This window comes from Gouania willdenowi, chromosome 5, assembly GCF_900634775.1.
Source record: "Gouania willdenowi chromosome 5, fGouWil2.1, whole genome shotgun sequence".
Taxonomy (NCBI): Eukaryota; Metazoa; Chordata; class Actinopteri; order Blenniiformes; family Gobiesocidae; genus Gouania; species Gouania willdenowi.
Genome location: NC_041048.1, coordinates 34,815,729 through 34,836,488, shown reverse-complemented (window position 1 = coordinate 34,836,488; position 20,760 = coordinate 34,815,729). Strand labels below are relative to the sequence as shown.

Sequence of the window (20,760 nt, the reverse complement as noted above, 5' to 3'; positions counted from 1 at the left end):
ACATATGTGGTTAATTATTATTAAAATATGCTTCATATCAAGCTTTCCCACATTTTACCATTTTAAAAAAAATTGAAATCGAGGGGTACACTGACACAAAAAAGGCTCCGATGTCCACACTAAAAATATTAAAACCTATATTTTTATTGATTAGATAGCCTAACAAGGTAACCAATAGATAGGAAATAAATTAGATGATAGATATTTGTTTTTAGTGTATTTTACAGCTGATTTAGGACCTGTTATCATAAGAGATGCTAACAGAAAGCTAACACAAGTGGCAGGTTAACTTTTATTAGATTATTTATTTCAGGCTAAGTAATTGTGATTAATTATTATTGTAATTGAATTTCTGTGGATAAAAGATAATTGTGATTTAAATGTAATTGGAAAAAATGGTGACTGTAATTGTAATTGAACATGGATAATTGAACACGTAATTGTAACTGAAAAATGTAATTGACCCCAACCCTGGTTACTGTAAATAAGACAAAGTCAGGATGAACTTCTCATGTTGCTTTCTGATGACTCAGCGTTTCCTCACAGCAAAGGAGTGTTGCTAAAGCAGTGATTACTGGGCATGTTCTTGCCTTACTATTACACACTTTACACACACTAGTACAAGGAGCTTGCAAAGCTGTGGCCTGCATTCCAGGAATGTTCCAGCAATGCTGCACGCTGTTGCCAAACACCAACACTGCTTTACAGTAGACACATGGCCTCTACTCACATATATAAATAGCCACTTCTTAGCCGCCTTGTTCTGCTATCAGTAAGGTCCCGATATTATGTTGTTTTAAATTTGCATCTAGAAAAACTGTCAAGTGAGCAGTAGCAATGCAATAAATAGATTTTTAGGCCTTCTGCGGAATAAAATGTGGGTAACACTTTATAATAACTATCTGTTATAAGTTGATAATAGATCATTAATAAACTGTTAGTTAATGAGTTATAACAGTTTGTTAGGAATTTATAACTGTCTTATAGATAGCCAATAGATAACTTACAAGCTGTTAGTTAACAATTTATAAATGACTTGTTAACTGTATGTTAATTAATTAAACATTATAATATACAGTGGGGGAAATAAATATTTGATATACTGCAGATTTTGCAACTTTTCCCACTTCCAAAGGCTGGAGAGGTCTGTAATTGTTTATCACAGGTACACGTCAACTGTGAGAGACAGAATATAGAAATATTTCCAAGTAAACACATTGTATGATTGAATGGAACTTAATATTTGGTACAGAAACTTTATGTATATAAAGTTTTAACTAATACTCAACCAGTAATTATTAGTAAGTAGTTTACTACTAGCTTATTCATGATGTATTACTAATTTAGAAGGTATTGTTATTAACTCATTCAGTTCCAGTCGTTTTAGAGCATTTTGACTGATTAAAGACTTAAAGACCCACACAATATTTTGTACTATGACAATCTGAAATCTGAATCCAGATTCTGAAAGATTAGACTCTCTACTTTCTACTTTTATATTTTGTTTCTAGCTTGTTTAGTTTTTCCATAATCAGCAGTTGAATAGAAGCAAGTTTCACACAAATCTCCAGTTTGTGACAAAAAGCTGAGAAAAACATATTTTTCTGAAAAAATCTATTAGTGACTTTGAAGCAATTTTTTTTTTTTTGCTTTAGAGACACCTCAACATTGGTTTCCTTCTATAAAACTACAAAAACAACACTGAGACTGGGCTTTTGAAGGCAACATTATTATTATTTTGTTATCTGGGTCAGAGATGAATGGTTTTCTTACTGTATTTTGGCATTCCTCCAAGTCTCTCCCCCCGTCATTCTCCACACACGCAACTTTTTTATCGTTTTATCTCACCATCACGACACTCTCAATAGTCCACTTAGTTCCACACATACTCTGGTCGAGTGTGCGCTGCTGGGAACTTCAGCATCAACTCTTGTAGCGCCATTTTCTGTCTCGTAAACTCCCCTCCTCTCCCTCTGAGCTCTGCCCATCACGGGTGATCTCTCATCTGCTACCACCCGTTGGTCACTACATCATGGTACAAGTTGTATATTCACCGTCTATAGATGTGAATGGCACTCAATGAGTTAATCATTTACATAAAGTTAACATGTAATTTATAAATTGTTAACTAACAGCTTGTAAGTTAGCTATTGGCTATTTATAAGACACAGCTATAAATCCTTAAAAAACTGTTAGAAAATATTCAACAAGCAATTTATAACTCATTAACTAACAGTTTGTGTACTTTTCAGTGCCTTGTGACATGTGGGAAAGGCTACAAGCACCGTCAGGCGTGGTGTCAGTTTGGCGAGGACCGTCTGGATGATCGTTTCTGTGGCTCACCCAAACCTGAATCAGTGCAGGCCTGTCAGCAGCAGGAGTGTGCTTCATGGCAGGTCGGACCATGGGGACAGGTGAGGAGGCTCCGTAATTACGCATGGTTAAATCACAGATCACACAGCTGTGTTTACTTAGGAGTGGTAGTAGTCGTCTTTTGTTGTTGTAACATTTTATACAATGTTTAAGGTAAGCAGTAGTGGTTGATACAAATTCTGTAAAAAAAAAAAAAAAAAAAATGTAATACATTTATTTTACATGGTGCTTTAAAAAAAAAAAAAAAAAAAAAAAAAGACACTTAACAGATTGAAAAAGTCAGTAAATTAGAACACATTAGAAATAAACCCCAGAAAACAGAAATCAACAAATATATGTATTTCTGAAAAGATGTGATAAAGATATTACTTTGGTAAACTGCAATTGTAATACCAAAAACCACGCACCATTTTACATACATTTATATATTACATGTATACACTACTAGGGACTAGGGACTTCCTGTCTCAAAATGTTCTAAATTCCTTTTCAGCGTTTACCCATTTCTGCGTCACTTGTTAATGTTTCATCCTCTTGCCCTATTAAGATGATTTCACTGGCTATTAAACATCCCAATATCATACCAAACATGATAAATAGATGTAGTAGAGTCAACTGCTGTTATTAGTTTTATATTTATGCTTCAGATGACTTACGAAAATACTGCTAAGGAAAAAATATCCCATGAAAATGCGTGATATGTTCCCCAAACACGCAAATGAGGGTTTAGTCTGTGTCATAACTATTTCCATTTGATTATTAGCAAAAAATTGTCTCACAGGAATTTGTACAGTATTTGGAGAATTGATATATGTTTGAGACGTCTGTTCATGGGTGGAAATAATTAACCAAAACACTGGATGCGAACAACTGTTAAACAAGGAAAAGAAGAAGAAATATGAACAAGATTATGAGCGAAATTGGACATATTCATCCATTTGCTACACTTGTGATACATTCGGTCACTGGTTTTCCTGGAATAATACCATGTAAATGTGTGTGTGATACATGAGGTATTTCTGTATGACATGGGTTCAGATTGCACCTACACTACAATTTTACAATTTAACAGATTGCATAGTAGGCTTTAGTGTAGTAGATTGTAATATAGTAATAGTATTATAATAGTTTTGTATGGTACAGTACCGAATAGTCCAGTACAGTGTAGTTTAAAATAGCATAGCATAGCATAGCATAGCATAGCATAGCATAGCATAGCATAGCATAGAACACTACAGAAGCAACGGTGTAGCATAGTATTGTTACAGTATGTTTTTCATTCTTTTGGCACAAACTTAGTTTTTAGTGAATAGTTGGGTTTTAAACCTGGCTGTGTTATATGCATTAAAACATGCTCATCTATGTGTGAAAATGCAAGGGCGGGGAGATCCATGTTAGCATTATTTTTGCTAGAAGTTAGCAATGGGAGTTGGATTTGTTTGAATTATTATTTAAATATGTTCTAGAAGTAAAATAATTGGTAATCTTCCCAATTTACTTAATTAGTAAAATTGAAAGTGGCCATCATTAAAAAAGTTACATTGTAAGTTAACATAATATTGTTTTGAATCATGAAATGTTGAAGGAGAAAGCAGAAGAGGAATCAAATGGGTAATATTATCAATGCCATCGACCAATCAGCATCGAGTTGCAAACGTGTGGAAGACTTTTTATTTGGTTTTATTGGAAGTGCTACTATGGCAACTGTTGTGATTAATGGCTCACAGTCCCAGAGATCACGATTTTAGGTGAAATGCATTTTAAGGGTCTTTTATGTCAGATGTTCTATTAAATGGGACAAACGGGACTGAGTTTGTGAAAAACTGGGACAAATAAATGGTTTTGGAGAACACGGGACGTAACTCTGAACATCGGGACTGTCCCGGGTAAATTGCGACGTTGTGGTCACCTTATTCGACTAACTACCAGCTATCTGTGGAAAAGCTTGCCTGCATGTGTCAATGTGAAATTCTTTGTTATTTTGGATGCACAAGTATGCATTTTGACAGCTCATTTGTCAATTTAATCGATGAAACATGTAAACATTGGAGCCGTTTCAGGTTATAATGTCAGTTTTGCAAATGAGCTAATGTTTTTCCAAGGCCCACTGGATATAAGCCAATTACAAGGTAGACTGGACTCCTTTCTAGTTATTCCAGGTACTTTGGTGCCCTGTCACAGTTCTGTTCAAATAATAGGCTCCATGGGTCATTTCCTACAGCACATTTTTTCCTCTCTCCTTCCACAAAGCTTTACAGTACTATCACAGCCAAAGTTCATATTGTCTGTGTGCATGCTCTGTCAAATGCCCAAAAATGTGAGGTATTTCGAAGCCCTCCCTTAGAGGATGTGCGCGTGTTACATTTGAAGTCACTTAATGAAGCGTGGTGAAATGGTAGCTGAAGTTGCCGCCACAAAAGTTTGACCCCGTTTCAGAGAGGGCAGTGAGCCAGAAGAGAGTGTGAGATCGTAGCTACCATTTGACTTAGCCGCAGCGCAACCAGTGCTGCAGTAACGCATTTCATGTTTGGGTTTTTTCCCCTTGAAATAACCAAATTACACAGCCCTCACTGCTTTACAGGTTTTTGTTTGTTTGTGAAGTGATTATTTTAGTGGTTTAGGCTGAAAGATTATGTGAACAATCTTTGCCTTTTTCTCAGCCTTTTTCTTGGCTTGCTCAAGCTAATGTTTCCCCTTCGTCTCCCTCTTCTTCTCTCCTTGAACTCAGTGCACTACCTCTTGTGGGCCAGGATACCAGATGCGAGCAGTAAAGTGTGTGGTCGGCTCTTATGGTGCTGTCATTGATGACACTGATTGCAATGCCGCCACTCGCCCCACCAACACACAGGTAAGAACATCAGTGCTCAGATGAATCATATGTGAATGCTTGAGTCGATGGCCGTGAAAATAAAGGTAGATGCGTGATTCACACCTGGTCTTCATAAAGGTCTATCCTGTTGGATACGTTAAAGGAAATGAGGGGGAAGATAAACAAACTTTAGGATCCTGACATGAAAACACACAAATGTCTGGCACAGAATACCTTGAATGACTTAACTTCATCTTATTGTGGAAGATGTTTCCTGCAGGCAAGCTACTATTCATGGGAAGAATGGATCTTAGTGCAGAGAGAGTTCTTCATTATTCTAAGAAGCTTTCATTAGAGCAGGGGCCACAAAAATATGATTGATGTTCATATTATTAAAATTACCAATCCAAGCATTATTGAAGGAAAGAACAGTTTGTGGATTTCTGTTGTTGTTTTGTCCGCTTTTGGAAGTTCTGGTGTTGTATGTTATGTTATTTGCATATTTATTTCATTTTCGAGTAATTTTTGTATAATTTTTCAGTTATTTTTTGTACATATTTGTAGTTTTTAGAATACATTTGTGTGTTTTTCTTGTCTTTTTGTGTATCTTTGTTGTCAGTTTGTGTTTTTGGATTCATTTATTTCATTTTTGAGGAATTTTTACAGACGACAGTTTTACACACATCAAGTGTGGTATCACAAACTTGGTGAAGTTTGTGATACCACACTTGATTTATCACCACTAGTAGGGCCTCTGATATTCTATGATCCTGGACAAAAGTTACAAAATGAACTACCTGAAATGGAAATAGTTATATGAAATGGAATATATCCTCATCTACATGTTTTCAGTTATTTTTGTATACTGTATATTTGTAGTTTTTAGAGTAAATGTGTGTGTTTTCGTTGCCGTTTTGTGTATTTTTGGAGTGATTTTGTATTCATTTATTTTTTGCCATTGTTTTTGTGTATTTGTCTGTCATTTTGTGTGTTTTTGAAAGCATTTTGTGCGTTTACTTTGGGGGCAGCACAATACTAGACCGAGGGCAGCAGATGGCCTCCGGGGCACTATGCCATGTCTGTTCTAACCTTATAACAGCATGACCTCAGTAAGTGGCTTAGGTCACTTATTGTCATCATATTGAAAAATTTAAGTCTGATCTCAAAGTAGAGACCTCCGAACATCAGTGCAAAGGGTACAAGCTGATGTTGATTTATCTAAGGCGTGGCCAGATTTACACTGCACTGCACCTAACATGAAGTGTTTTTCCTTTAATTTATTTTTGTCGCCCGGCATTAACAGAACCATTCAACGACTTGGCTTTCCGTCCTTTTACCTAACCTTTGAAAAATAAGAGTCTTCAGTATACTGCTAGCAATTTCAAACAATCTGGGAAAACTCCCTGATGCAGTTGATTGCAACCTAATTTGTGCACGTAATCATTTCACAACATCTCATTCTCCTTCATCCTTTCAGACACACACACTCACACACGGACCCACACAGTGTTGCAAAAGAAACATGTAGTATTTTGAACTGAATGCTAGATTTGTTTGGTCAGCATGGGGCACAAAACCCATTTCACAGGGCTGAGCATGCAGACTCAAGATGAGGCCCCCTCTAGTCGCAGCAGCTCTTAATTCCAGTGCCTGGACCGGCAGAGACCGGTGACCAGTGACCCTGAAGCAGTCGCCCCACCTCGTTGTGATTCTAAGCAACCACCCATGAAGTGGGCCACTATCACAATCTACCCCCAAATAGAGCTGAAAAAGGGTGGGTGGTATGGGGGTGTTATTGGATAAAGATTCAAGTGCAAGAGGAAGTGCGAAGTAGAGAAGAAAGTCTTTGCTTCAAAGTGTTTTGCAAAATAACCCAACCAAACATTGGCTGTTCTACACTGTTAACCAAAGCACTGAAGCATGGCTTATTAGTGAAAATGCAAATATGTCAGAAAGTGTACGCCGAGCTGCTTTAAGTGCTGCTGAGAGGCCTGTTTGTTTCTCTAAGGAGGCCAAGTGTGGAATTTGCAGTCTACTCAGGGTCTGCATGACCTGATTAGGGTCCTCATCCCTAGAGACGAGAGGTCAGAGGGCACGGGGTGGAAAATACGCAAGGGTGGAAGGTAATGTTGAGCGGGGTGGATTATGGGTGGAGTTTACAACCACGCCAGCGTGGGTATTGGAGGCTTGAATACCACTCCACTGTGACCTGTTATGACAGGGATCAGAGCTTTATGCTGAGTGGCTTACTGCCACAATCCATAGTTTGACCTGATAGGGCAGACTTTGCCAATGTTGTTTTGGGTTTTGGGGGAAAGAGGTTGATGGGAAATCTAGCTTCTCCTGAATGAAATACTGTAGGAATATAGTTAAAGTTGTTAATGACCCTCCCATGTGAAAATCTCTAATACTCATGGTATTTCATGGTTGGTACAGTATATTCATTTTGTTAATCACTGCATGAATAAGTTTTATGTGTCTTCTTTCCACAGGACTGTGAAATAGCTCAATGTCTGAGCAGTCACCCCATTCCCCCTGGGATCAAAATCCCTTCCCACCAGGCCCACAAAACCCAGTGGAGGTTTGGATCCTGGACTCAGGTGTGTCATCTTACACCACTTTAATGTTCCTTCAAAACAGACACAACTGTATGTGTAATGTTCCCTCTCCTCACAACAGTGTAGTGCTAGCTGTGGCAAAGGGACACGGATGCGTTATGTGAGTTGCCGTGACAACCAAGGTGGTGTGGCCGATGAGTCGGCATGCGCCCACCTCCTCAAACCACCTGCTCGGGAAGTTTGTTCTGTGGTCGCTTGCGGACAATGGAAAGTGCTCGAGTGGACAGTGGTAAGAAGCCGTCTATTGTTCGACATCTATCTCAACTCAACCTTTATTTATAAAGCACATTCAAAACTACTGGAGTTGACCAAAGTGCTGTACAGATTACAACGGTTAAGAACAATACAAAAGTACAAAAACATAGAGAAAATAGATTAAAGGTCCAGTATTATGCTATTTTTCACTCATCTCCAATTGTTCTAAGAACCCCAACAACATAGTATTAAGCTTTATTTTATCAAACTCGCCTGTTTTCTGGAGTTTTAGTTTTCTGAAAAATCCCTTTCATGATGCTTCTTAAAACAGGCTGTTTTTTTTTTTTGGGCCCCATGCATATGCATGAGTGGGCGTAAACACACATGCTGAAGCAGCTTCAGCTCATGTGTTTACACTCACATGAGCTGCTACGCTGCTGTCTTCTCCTCACCTCTTATGAAAACGGGAATAGTCCATTTAAAAGGATAGTCCATTGTTTTGTACAACCCCTGCTTCGCATTGGGTCACAAACACATCAGATCATCCCATAAAGGTGATACAAGGTGGTATAACGGCTACTAAAAGTGGTGATCCTCGGTTTATCTATATACTGGATTATCTTTAAACTGAAGGTAAAGATATTAGCTGTGCTATGAACTGTGATATCACCCTGCCTTTGCAAGGTTTGTTTTATTTGTGAGTTAGTTTGAGAGGGAGAAGCTCACATTTTTATAGGGTAGGAGGAGCCAGGAGTTTCCGCCTTATGACGTATTATTGGGAGAAAAATCCAACTCTCCCATTTGAAGCTGACTTTTTACAAAATGTGCAACAACAAGAGAGGGAGGAAACAGAACTTTTTCAACTTTGTCCCTCTGAATGAGGCTAAAGGAATGTATATCACTGTAGCAAAACCATTATAAAGGGATTTTTTTTTCATAATACTGCCCCTTTAAGACAATTTTAAGATTTACCATGTTTCGTTTAACTTTGATTAAAAGCCAGGGAAAAGAGGTGTGTTTTTAAAGCTGATTTAAAAACCTCAATTGATTCTGTGGAGCTGATATGCCAGCGCAAGTTGTTCCAGAACCAAGGTGCAGCCGCCAAAAAAGCTTGGTACCTTTGGTGTTATATCTGGTTTTGGGGGTGACCAATAACATCTGTCTAGAGGATCCTAACGTCCTGGTAGGTACATGGACTTTAAGAAGGTCCATCAGGTACTGGGGGGCTAAACATTTAAGAACTTAAAAAAAAAAACATTAAAAGCTTAAAATCTTTTCTAAAAGTAACTAGAAGCCAGTGCAGTGCAGGAGAAAAAACTCCAAGCCAGGAGTGAGTTACAATAATAATAATAATAATAATAACGTATTGGATTTTATATAGTGCTTTCTCATAGACACTCAAAGCACTTTACATTGATGTGCATTATTCTTTCACTCCACACACAGTGGTGGTAAGCTATTATTGTAGCCACAGCTGCCCTGGGGCAGACTGACAGAGGCAAGGTTGCCATAGTGCACCATCGGTTCCTCCGACCACCACCGACACTCACTCACACACCACATTCATATGAGGCAATGTGGGTAAAGTGCCTTGCCCAAGGACACAATGACAATGGCTTGTCTTGAATGGGATTCGAGCCCCCAATCCTTCAGTTATGAGACGACCCACTCTACCACTGAGCCACGGTAATCCAGACCTGTGTTGATAAAAGCAGGAGTTACTGTTTCAAAATCCTTGTATGACAGGTGACCCTTTGATTTGGATACAGTTCTTAAATAATGAAAGCTATTTTTAACATCTGCGCTAACCTGGTGATCACATTTCAGCTTCTCATCAAAAATGACACCCAGATTCCTTACTGATGTTTGGTGTAAGGTGACTGAAAAAAAAAACATCTTGGAAAACTGCTGGATCACATCCAAACATAATGGTGTGCAGCCATCCAGGACGTTGTTTAGGCAGTGGAGCAATGATTTTAAAGAATCATTTACATTTGAATGATCTCAGGTGTGTCCAGAGGTGAACAAAAATTCAGCCCTGGCATTTTCTGTCCAGACCAGCCCACTACATTATCAGAAACCCCCACTAGAAGCCGTTATTAAGTCAGTGATGCTTAAAGCCCCATTCGCAAGTATTATCTGGGGACCCCATGTAATAAATAGATGAACCCCCAACGTCTGCTTTTTATGTGGCGCATTCGCACGGGATAACCGAAGCCTGAGATTTTACTTAAATTTCCGGATATGATATCACCACGCTGTGTATTGCGTAACATTCGCTCACGTTGTTTTCAAAATGGCGGGCGCTAAGAAGAAAAGTAGGCACTGGACTCAAGAAGAAACCATTAATTTTATCGGTATAAGTAAATAAACATGCGTCCCGTAAACAAAATAAAAAGCGTAATCACGCATCAGGTCCCGCCCATTTCTGTCCAAATCACAGAGAGGCCTATTCGATTAGTATTATCACAGGAGCTTGAGTTCAGAAAAATACAGTAGGTAATTTGCGTTGGAATTTTTACTTTACAAATTACTGACATGGCCGATTCACACAGGATTAACATCACATTCTCCGCAATTATTACAAATTGCATGTTGTCCTCAGGTAAAACTAATCCCGTGTGAACAGGGCTTTACATGTGGCTCTTTATGTCTTAATTTTGATTATTATTATTCCCCCAGAAAACCATAAAGGGGGAAACTTTTTAACCCCTTTTTACCCATTTACTTTGGCCATTTTGCAACTTCCTTTGTCCAATTTTTGCCCCTTTTTTAAAACTTTTTTTTTAAGCTACCTTTTGCCAATAAATACCACTTTTTTCCTATTTTTTGTCCATTTTTTCAAGTTCATATTGACACTTTTATCAAATTTTGGTCCTTTCTTGAATTGTTGGGCCACTTTTCATCCAAATAAGCTAACGTTTGCCCAAAAAATACCACTTATTTCCTTTTTTTCCTACATTTTGCTTCTTTTTGTTTCACATGTTTTTCACTGTTGTTTGTCACATTTTGTCCTTTTTCCCTATTCTTTGCCACATTTTGAAAATCTCATTAAATTTTGGTGTTAGAACTCAGAAGATAGATTCTAAATTATGCAGGAGTGCAGCTCTGCAGGCCCAAGTTTGGACACTCTTGATCTGTTAGGTCAAGCATTACTGCAAAGAAGTAAAAACTGAAGAAAAAATAATGGGTTATAGCAATATCTATCTCCTCGCATATCTGCATTGCATTATACTGACAAGTAGGATTCCAGTTTGACCTAAAAAGTAACTGCAGTGATCCCCAACAGATGTTTTTATAAGGCTCGTGCAAGACCCAATTTTATCAAATTTGGGGATGTTTTCTCACCAAGTCTGACAACTGAGGCCTGCCTGTAATGAGTTAGTCTGAAAGGATGTGGAGACAGGGTGGCAGCTGGAATGCAAGTGTAGATCAAGGTTTGAAGGCAGCTGTTGAGGTAGAAAAAGTGCGTGTGCGTGTGTGTGTGTGTGTGTGTGTGTGTGTGTGTGTGTGTGTGTGCGTGCGCGGGTGCGTGGGTGCGTGCGTGCGCGAATGTGAAAATATGAAAGACTGGAAGACAGAATTTGGGAGTGAGATGCAAGTTTCTAGAAGTGGGATATGCATGGGGCTGCAGTGAAGGGGGCTCCATTCTTGTTTACAGATGTTTCTCATCAGAGAAACTGGAGATACACTGCAGGTCTGGCCACCATACACACAAACAAAACACACACACACACACACACACACACACACACACACACACACACACACACACACACACACACACACACACACACACACTACGAGGCACGCCCACTCATAACACCAGCAAGCCAAAGACACTCAGTGACCTCCAGAAAGGGAATATTTCTTCCCAGGAACAAGAACGCTTTCACAGGCCCATCCTTGCTACTCACAAAACACACACCATGAAAACTTTCTGTGACATTAAGCCTTGATATGACAGACTTGTGTTAGTGTTGTCACCACAGTTCTTTTGCCGAACTGTTTCATGAAGCAACGCGTCGTATACATCAGCTTCCTGTATGTGAAACTGTCTAACAATATTTAGAAATGTGTAAAACATTGTGACACGGATGTGTAAACGTCTGGATCGTGTAATCTGAGAAAAGGCTTTTGAGCAATTTGTGTAATAGATCAACTTGTGCAAGACAGAAAGTGAGTTCACAAGAAAGCAAATGTGGCAGACACATTAAAAAGCTTGGAATAAATAAATAACAAAACAAAGCAACCAAACAAGGAAAAAAAATCAATGCTTGATTAAAGCGAATTTCAGACTTGTGTCCAGTGTTACTGTTGACTATAACTTTCCATCTGAAACCCTTTGTTTCATGACTAATTCTGTGACAAAAAAAATTTAAACCAAATTTCTGTTCATTGTCAACTGTAGAGTAAAATCATGCGAAAAATATCACGCCGGCCAGGAAGACAATCTGGATTCAACCATCCTCAATACCTTGACTGGTTTTCCTTTTAATCATTGAATGGTTGTAACTCAAACTTAATGGTTCAGTGTTATGCTATTTTTCACCCATCTCCATTTGATCTAAGACCCCAACAACATAATATTTGAGGTTTATTTTTCTCAAACTTGCCTGTTTTCCAGAGTTTATCCCTCTGAAAAGTCACTTTCAGGCCGCTTCTAAAAACAGGCTGTTTTGGGGCCTTTATGCATATGCATGAGTAGGCGTGTTTGTAGATGCAGACTCCACGCCTCGCTCTTGGAGCGTGCTTGGCTTGCACTAATGTTATACTGCTTCTGTCTGTGTGGGATTTCAACAGTTGATTACTATAGCGTTGTCTTTTGCTATTTACTCACTGCACATTTCAGTAAAACACATGGCTTTATCAGCGGCTATTGTGATTGTGAGTCCGAAAAATGCTGCTTTAGGGTGTGCGTGTGCGCGGCACCAGCAGCAGTGGAGTAAACTCATCTGAGTCAGCTGTCTCAAACACTGTTAACTCATTCGGTGCCAGCCATTTTCAGAATTTCTACCCCCCTCAGTGCCAGACGTTTTAGAGCGTTTTGAATTATTTTTAAAGACCAACAGAATATTTTGTCCTATGCCAATCTGAATCTGACACCAAATTCTGAAAGATTGAAGTACTTTCATCAGAAAAAAAATGTTTGTAGCGTGTTTCATTCTTCCGTAATCAGCAGTTGAATAGAGCAAGTTTTACACAAATCACCAGTTTCAGAGCAAAAAGCTGCGAAAACGGGCTTTTTTTAAGAAAAAAATCTGCCAGTGACTTTTTTTTGCTTTATTGAAAACTATAACATCTGAATATTGGTTTCCTTTAAAAAAAAATAAATAAATAACAACAACTTGGAGACAAGGCTTTTGATGGCAAAATTATTATTATTTTGCTATCTGGCTCACAGTTGATTGTTTTGCTTACTGTATTTTGTATCTCCCCCCCGGTCAATCACATAGACGTAACTTCCTCTTCCTCCTGATACGCAGAGATGACCCGTTTAGCCCGGTTCGTTGATGGTTTTATCTCACAATTGCAACATTATCGATAATCCACTCAGGTCTGTGTTAGTATGTATCGCACCATTATCTCCCTCGTTCCTGCTTCTTCCTCCTTAGCTTATGGTAGCATCAGTGGCTAATCTATCATCTAAAGGTGTGCTGCTGCCACCTTCAGGGCACCAGTTGGTTACTACATCACACTACAGCTTATATATTGATGAGGGACCTCCGCCAGGGTGTTTTCTAGTAATCTCTGTGATAAAATGCAATTAACAAGTTTTCTCATCAATGGCACTAAGCGTTCGGATTTGAAATGACAAATTATCTCGTCAATGGCACTGAGTGAGTTAAGCTGCTTTGTCACTTTCTTGTCATCCTCACCTCTTCTAACCACAGGAATAGTCCATTTAAAGTGATAGTTCAAAGTTTTGTTTTTTACGGCTGTGTCGCATTGGTTAACACGTCAAATCATATCAAAGGCGATACGAGGCAGTATAACAGTCAAGAAAAAATGGGTGCAACACAGTGGCTGGCCACTGCTACTCAGGGAGGGGTTAAATGCAGAGAACACATGTATGTAGCTTTACATATATGACAATAAAGTATAATGTATAGTCTATATTAAACCGCAGTGTACCTGTGAGGGAGGAGGTCACATTCTCATGTTCTTATTTAGGGTAGAAGCAGCCAGGATTGTCAGGAGGAGGAGTTTCCACCTAATGACATCACAACATGAGAAAAATCCAACTCGCCTGTTTGGAGCTGAATTTTACAAAATGTGGATTAACAAAGGAGGGAGGAAACGGAACTTTTTCAACTATGGCCCTCTGAATGAGGCTAAAGGGATGTATATCAATATAGCAAAACCATTATAAATTGATTTTTTCATAATACTGCCCCTTTAAAGCTTACATTAGAATTTTTACGACCTTGACAAACAGGATTTAGCAAAATCTATTACAGTATACCAACTGTCAAATTATTATGAAAATAATACAATGAGACTAAAAATGTGAGTAAAAATGACAAAATTTTGATTAAAACAAAACTAAAAGACTAAAATGTGATTTTTAACTAAATCCAGACCAAAGAATTTAAAAATGATTGTTAAGATTCAGTTTTTGGAATAACGGCGTTTAAAATAACGGCGTTATGTAAAATGACACCGTAGCCAGACACACACACACACACACACACACACACACACGAGTGTGTCACACACATCACTCAGTCACATTAGGGAAGGTTGCGGTTGTTATACGGGGTGGATTAAAGAATGAATAAAAGATTCTTTTATTCCATTCTTCTCCGTGTTATTATCACATTATAAAAAAATTTAAAAATAGCAGGAATTAGTGCTGGTCTCAAACGGTCTTGAGAGAAAATCCCGAGCCCGGGCAGGCAGAGTCCGAGACAAGACCGAGTCAAAATGCTTCAGAGTCCGAGAAGAGTCCAAGACCTTTAAAATTTGGTCTCGAGACCAAGACCGGTCTCGACTACCACAACACTAGTAACGGCGTTTGTTTTTCAGTAACGAGGTAATCTAACTAATTACTTTTTACGCCGTTACAATGCCGTTATCATTACTGAACGTTAAATGCGGTGCGTTACATGCATTGATTGAATAAACTGTTATCCGAAAGCAACCCTGGCTTCTTACTCAGCTGTTGTGAGGAACAAGGTGAGCGATCATGATTGGCTCAGGCGACGTGCCAGCACACGCGACACACACACACACACACACACACACACACAGCAGATTGGATGAAGCAGCAGAGATGGTGAGCGTGGAGCAATCTGATGAAAAGTTGTCATTTTTAAGGTGACGATACAAACACTACTTTATATTAATTGTGGTCAAAGGCAAGAACGTACATGTGAAGTGTTCATTATATGCAGGAGAGAAGTCTTTGTTGACATACGTTGTACGCAACTCAAATTTAATGAAGCGCCTCAAAACGACACACGCATCTAAAAAATCTGAATTATTTGACATACAGCAACTTTTTTTTTTTTTAACAGTAACGCAAATAGTTACTTTCCTTGGTAATGAGTTACTTTTATTATAGAGTAATTCAGTTACTAACGCAGTACTTTTTTGAACAAGTAGTGAGTAACTATAACTAATTACTTTTTTAAAGTAACGTTCCCAACACTGTTAAGATTACAACTGTTGTGTCGCTGACTTTTTGTGTTTATTTGTGGGTTTTGTTTTTTGTGTGTGAGTTTTTTTTTTTCCTACTAGCCTTGTTCATTTTTAAGATACAAGAGTTTTTAAGAGTATTTAAAGGACTAAACAGTTTTTACTGCCATGACAAGCATATTTTTGCAGAATCTATTACATCATACCAACTGTCAAATTATTACGAAAAGAATAAATTGAGAGTGAAACTAAAACGGATTTCCAAAAACTAATTTTTTATTAAAACCAAACCTACGTAAAGACTAAAATGTGACTTTAACTAAATCTAGTCTTTGGTGAGTGACTAAGGCTAAAGATTAATGAAAAATGGTCATGATTAACACTTATTGTGTCACTGACGTTTTTTTTTATTTGTGTTCTCAGTGCTCCGTTACATGCGGACAGGGAAAGACAACACGGCAGGTGGTGTGTGTCAACTTCAGCGAGCAGGAAGTGGAGGCCAGCGAGTGCGACTCTGAAGACCGTCCTGCTACGGAACAGGCTTGTGCTATGTCCCAGTGTCCATCTCGCTCCACTGAGCCCCGACTGGTTCCGTCCTCTCCAAACACCAGCATCAGGAACAACCTGCCTGGAAGTCAATTCCACCAATGGCGCACTGGACCCTGGGGCGCGGTAAGCTTCTTATACCTCTTTTTCTTCCCTTAGTAATATAAATTTGATAGTACTTTGCAATAAGTTACAAGTAATTCCAACCTCATTTGAAACATTGTGTACTTATTGCAAATGACCTATAATGACCCTTGTGCAGCACCACCTTGTACACATCAGAATTATACTTTTATTATTATTATTATTATTATTATTATTATTATTATTATTATTATTATTATTATTATTATATTATATCACAGAGTAAAATATTGAGTTAAAATTGTGCAAACAAACTATAGCTCTGATCTTAGGAAAACATATCTGCAGAGGTGTAAAGAGTCATGATATGTTCTACTCAAATAGAAGTACTCAAGTACAAGTAAGTCATACATGAAATACTCAAGTACAAGTAAAAAGTAGCTTAGTTAAATAGTACTCAAAGTAAAAGTTACTAGTTATTTTCACCACCCACATTTATTTTTGGTAATACATCTTGCCACGGTTCCCTTGCATACAGTAAACATCTCATGTGTAAACTTAAAATGGAAGAGACCAAATCTTGCACAATTGGAACTATTTTCCACAAAGGCATCTGTATAAAATAAAAGGTTTGTCAAAATGTACAATTATTTTTAAAATAAGATAACACCAATGAACTCAATTCAAACTAAAAACACTCTCATGCTGAAACAACTGTGATGCATTTGATTGTTATGGTCATTTTGTTATTTTGTAGTTTCACAATGTCTGCTCATCATTTTAAAGCAAAACATAATAATTTACTCAGTAATGGTTGGGTGTAGAAATGCAACAAACTACTTCTTTTAAAACATACTTAAGTATCACTAAAATTTGGAATAATACTCAAAAAAGTACAAGTACCCATAAAAGCTACTCAATTACAGTAACGTGTGTAGTACTTGTAATCCGCTACTTTCACCTCTGCTGATGTCTTCAAAATAGAGACGGCGTTAAACGGAAGCAGCAACAAGATTCATGTTTTATGCTAAGCTTCTGCTATTAGCTTAAATCTTTTCCCCACCAAAGATGCTTCAAATGCTTTCTTTCGTCACCCAAATTATAATTTCAGTGTATATGGCTCCTTTGATCTGAGAGCAGGCTGTTGTAACTTTTGCCCTGTCTGTGCAATCTTAGGAAAGAAAACCTGAAGCTGAGAAACCTTTCCTACGGCTTGTATAACTTTAAACCCAGTGATACATTAAACGTGGAAATTGATCCAAAACGTTTGTTTTGTCTTGGGAGATACTTATCCTGCCTTGTTACCAATGTTTAATGCTGTAGTTAAGGAAAATGGCTTAAGACGAACCAAGAAGAGAAAGTTCTGTTCTTGTAGTATTAAAGCTAGCATTAGATGTTGTGCTGTGGCAAAACCCAAGAACAACAGAGTATTTGTTGGTACTATATAGTTTATTTTTTTTAGAATGGGTTTCCAACTCAACTTGGATCCAGGTCAAAGTGCTTTTGGAATGTTCACCCAGTTAGGATTGTGAGTAGTAGAAGCTGTAAGAGTGTGTTAACTTGTACAAACAAGCTGGGAATAGCTGCTTTGGCCTTGTTTTTTCCTCTGTGTTCAATCTCATTTTTTCAGGCCTTTTGTTTGGTGTAAAATGTAGAGCTGTAAAGGTATTATGGCTAGCAAATTTTTTTTTTTTTTTGAGACAATTGGTCAACAAAATGATTTCCTCTCATTTTTGGCTGTCCAGGCACAAAAACTGTTAGGAGATTTAATTTTAATATTTATTCAGATTACACTAAACAGTGTTAGTAATATAATGATAATAATTTCTAATAAATTATAATGATAATAAATAATGAGTAATAGAGTAAACAAGTATTAAAACAGAACTAAGTAACTTTTTCACCTTAATAAATCCTTCTCGTAGTCCCTGTGAGGGTAATACAAATGTTTATGGGGTGATTGGGGGTCTTTCATCGCTCCCTGCTGTCTCTGGCCAGAAAACCGCACTTGAAACTCTCCCTGCCTCCGACCCGGTAGCAAGACGTACTGCCTTACGGCAGCCCAATTCAAACTAATGCTAGATTATGAACACGGTTGTCTACAAATTCACGTTTCTCAAACTTATATAATGGCGGAGCGAACAAAAAAAAGGCAGAAAAGACCTTTGTACGAGGAATAGAGCAACTCCATGCAGTGACAGCTCAGCAGCGGCACACAGCAATCACACACACTGTCATTGCAGCAACAGGCACGCACACACACTCATAACCCAGCGCTCTATCAGGCAGCACACACACAAATATCCATCCATCCATCCATCCATTTTCAGAGCCGCTTTGTCAGCACACAAACACATCACACACATTTCCACTCCCTTCCGTTTTACTCCCACATCATTCATTTATTTTACTTGTCTTTCTACCTCATACTGTTCACATGGTCACATGGGACTATATGTGTGAAAGCACCCTTAGTGTCACTGTTGTATTAGGATTTTTCAGTGATCAGTTGCTACTGTCTTGGGAGCGCAACGGTGTGCATGTGGCTTTGGGGTGGGGCAGGCCGCGGTGGGTGTGGAGTGTTTACAACAATGACATAACCAAAAGAGACCTTTAGGGGGAGTGCTAAGCGCAATTTACTTAGTTCTGCTTTAAGTAATGATTAATAGGTAATCCAGGAGCCTACTGTCAAGTTCGGTCAAATAAAAGAGGAGTAAAGCTCGTTTTGGTTCATTCCAAATAGGAATAGAAGTTTTTATTGTAACTGTGTCCCGTAGTTTTGCTTTTTATTCTGTGCTTTGTGTGTGCATGTGTATGTTGATCACGTTGGTCGGTCCTTCACTCCCCCGTCCCCCCTGCTCCGCTGTGAAGTAGACGTTCAGCAGACCAGCCAGGCAGAAACAGCATCAGTGCTCTCTCTGTGTAATGATGTGCTGTCAACAAACATGGAGCTTTAGGAGCCAATCTTGTGTCTTCCCTGCTGTAATCCAGCCACAAAAGTCCATTGCGATGATCTGTCCTTTGAAAGCTTGCGGGGTAAAGAAGTGCAGGCACGTTTATACATTAGTACAAGCTGCTTTTTCCCATTCCCCTGCTCATTTTTACAACAGGTTTAACAAGTGAGAAAACTAAGTAGTAACCTTGCACTCTCTTGTTTATTATCCCAGTGTTCCAGCACATGTGCAGGCGGCTTCCAGCGACGGGTTGTTGTGTGCCAGGATGAGAATGGCTACCCTGCGAACAGCTGTGAGGAACGCTCCCGACCCAATGAGCAAAGATCCTGTGAGGCGGGTCCCTGTCCACAGTGGATCTATGGAAACTGGGGAGAGGTAAAACACACTGCCTCTAATGGCGCGTTTCCACTGGCGGTATCAGCTCTACTCGGCTCAGCTCTACTCTCTTTTGCCCCTTTGCACTGGGAAAAAGTACCTTCTCCGTAGTACCTGGTGCTGCCTTTTTTAGTACCTCCTTTGTTGAGGTTCCAAAAAAAGCGGCCCTGGTCTCAAAATGTGACGTAGGCACAAAGCAGACACTGATTGGTTCAGAGAATCATCACAGCAGTGAGTCATCAACTCACACACAGAGAGGAAGCATCTGGCCACCATTGATTTTTGTTGGCGAACTTATGAGGATGGCACCAAAAAAGTGCAATCCGTGGAGTCTGGCAGTTTTGCGTGTCAGGTTGGTGCTCAATGGAAATTCTCTGGAAAAACAGTATCCCGAAAGCGAGAGTGGAGCCGTGTATAGCCGATACCGCCAATGGAAACGCGCCACAATGCAAGGGTTACACAGTGCCCGTTACGAATGTCAAATCTGCATGATTCGTGACACATTTGTGAAACTAGCAACGAAGCACACTCTGCATCAATTACGAGGCAGAGTGCTACGATTCGATTATTCAACAATTACCACGATGTTAACGATTATCACGAGGCAGCCCCTTCCCTGCCATAAAGCAGAGAGGGCGCAACAAGGTAACCCAGTCCACGGCAGGAGTGGATTGGCCATTTGGCATACTAGGCATCGTCCCGGTGGGCCGTCGACCCAAAGTGGGCCGGTCCAGTTCGCTACGATTTTTTTTTTTGAAAAAGCGAGTGAAAGCAGACATGGTAACAGGTGGCCAAAAATGTCAAATGTTCAAAAGTGGCAAGAAAAGAGTGAAAACTGACTAAACTGGGCCATAAGCAGTCAAGAGTGGCCAAAAAAATGGGCAAATAAAGATAAACCAGGTGGTATGTAATGACAAAGAGTAGCTTAAATGGGCAAAATGTGGCAAACAATAGAACAAAAAGAGGCAAAACTGTAGGGAAAAAATGGAACAAGTGGTATATATTTGGCAAAAGTTAGCTTATTTGGATGTAAAGTGGCCAAAAAATTCAAGGAAGGACAAACACTGGATAAAATAAAAAATAAAAATAGGAAAAAGGTATATTTATTTGCAAAAGGTAGTTAAGTCTGAAAAAAGTGTCAGAACATTTTGAAAAAGGACAAAAA

The 20,760-nt window shown here is 38.9% G+C and overlaps 1 protein-coding gene across 3 annotated transcripts in view; it reads left to right on the top strand.

The window, feature by feature from the left end:
* The window catches only part of adamts9 (ADAM metallopeptidase with thrombospondin type 1 motif, 9), a 101,977-nt gene that overhangs the window by 39,295 nt on the left and 41,922 nt on the right, over positions 1-20,760 (top strand). For all 3 annotated transcript variants that reach the window (XR_003674068.1, XM_028446397.1, XM_028446396.1), the window contains exons 22-27: positions 2,253-2,414; positions 5,102-5,221; positions 7,675-7,782; positions 7,862-8,029; positions 16,060-16,308; positions 19,434-19,595. Coding sequence is in view for 2 of the 3 variants with exons in the window: in XM_028446397.1 (XP_028302198.1) it covers positions 2,253-2,414; positions 5,102-5,221; positions 7,675-7,782; positions 7,862-8,029; positions 16,060-16,308; positions 19,434-19,595 (969 nt within the window). In the remaining variant the exon portion in view is untranslated. The remainder of the gene's footprint in view (positions 1-2,252; positions 2,415-5,101; positions 5,222-7,674; positions 7,783-7,861; positions 8,030-16,059; positions 16,309-19,433; positions 19,596-20,760) is intronic.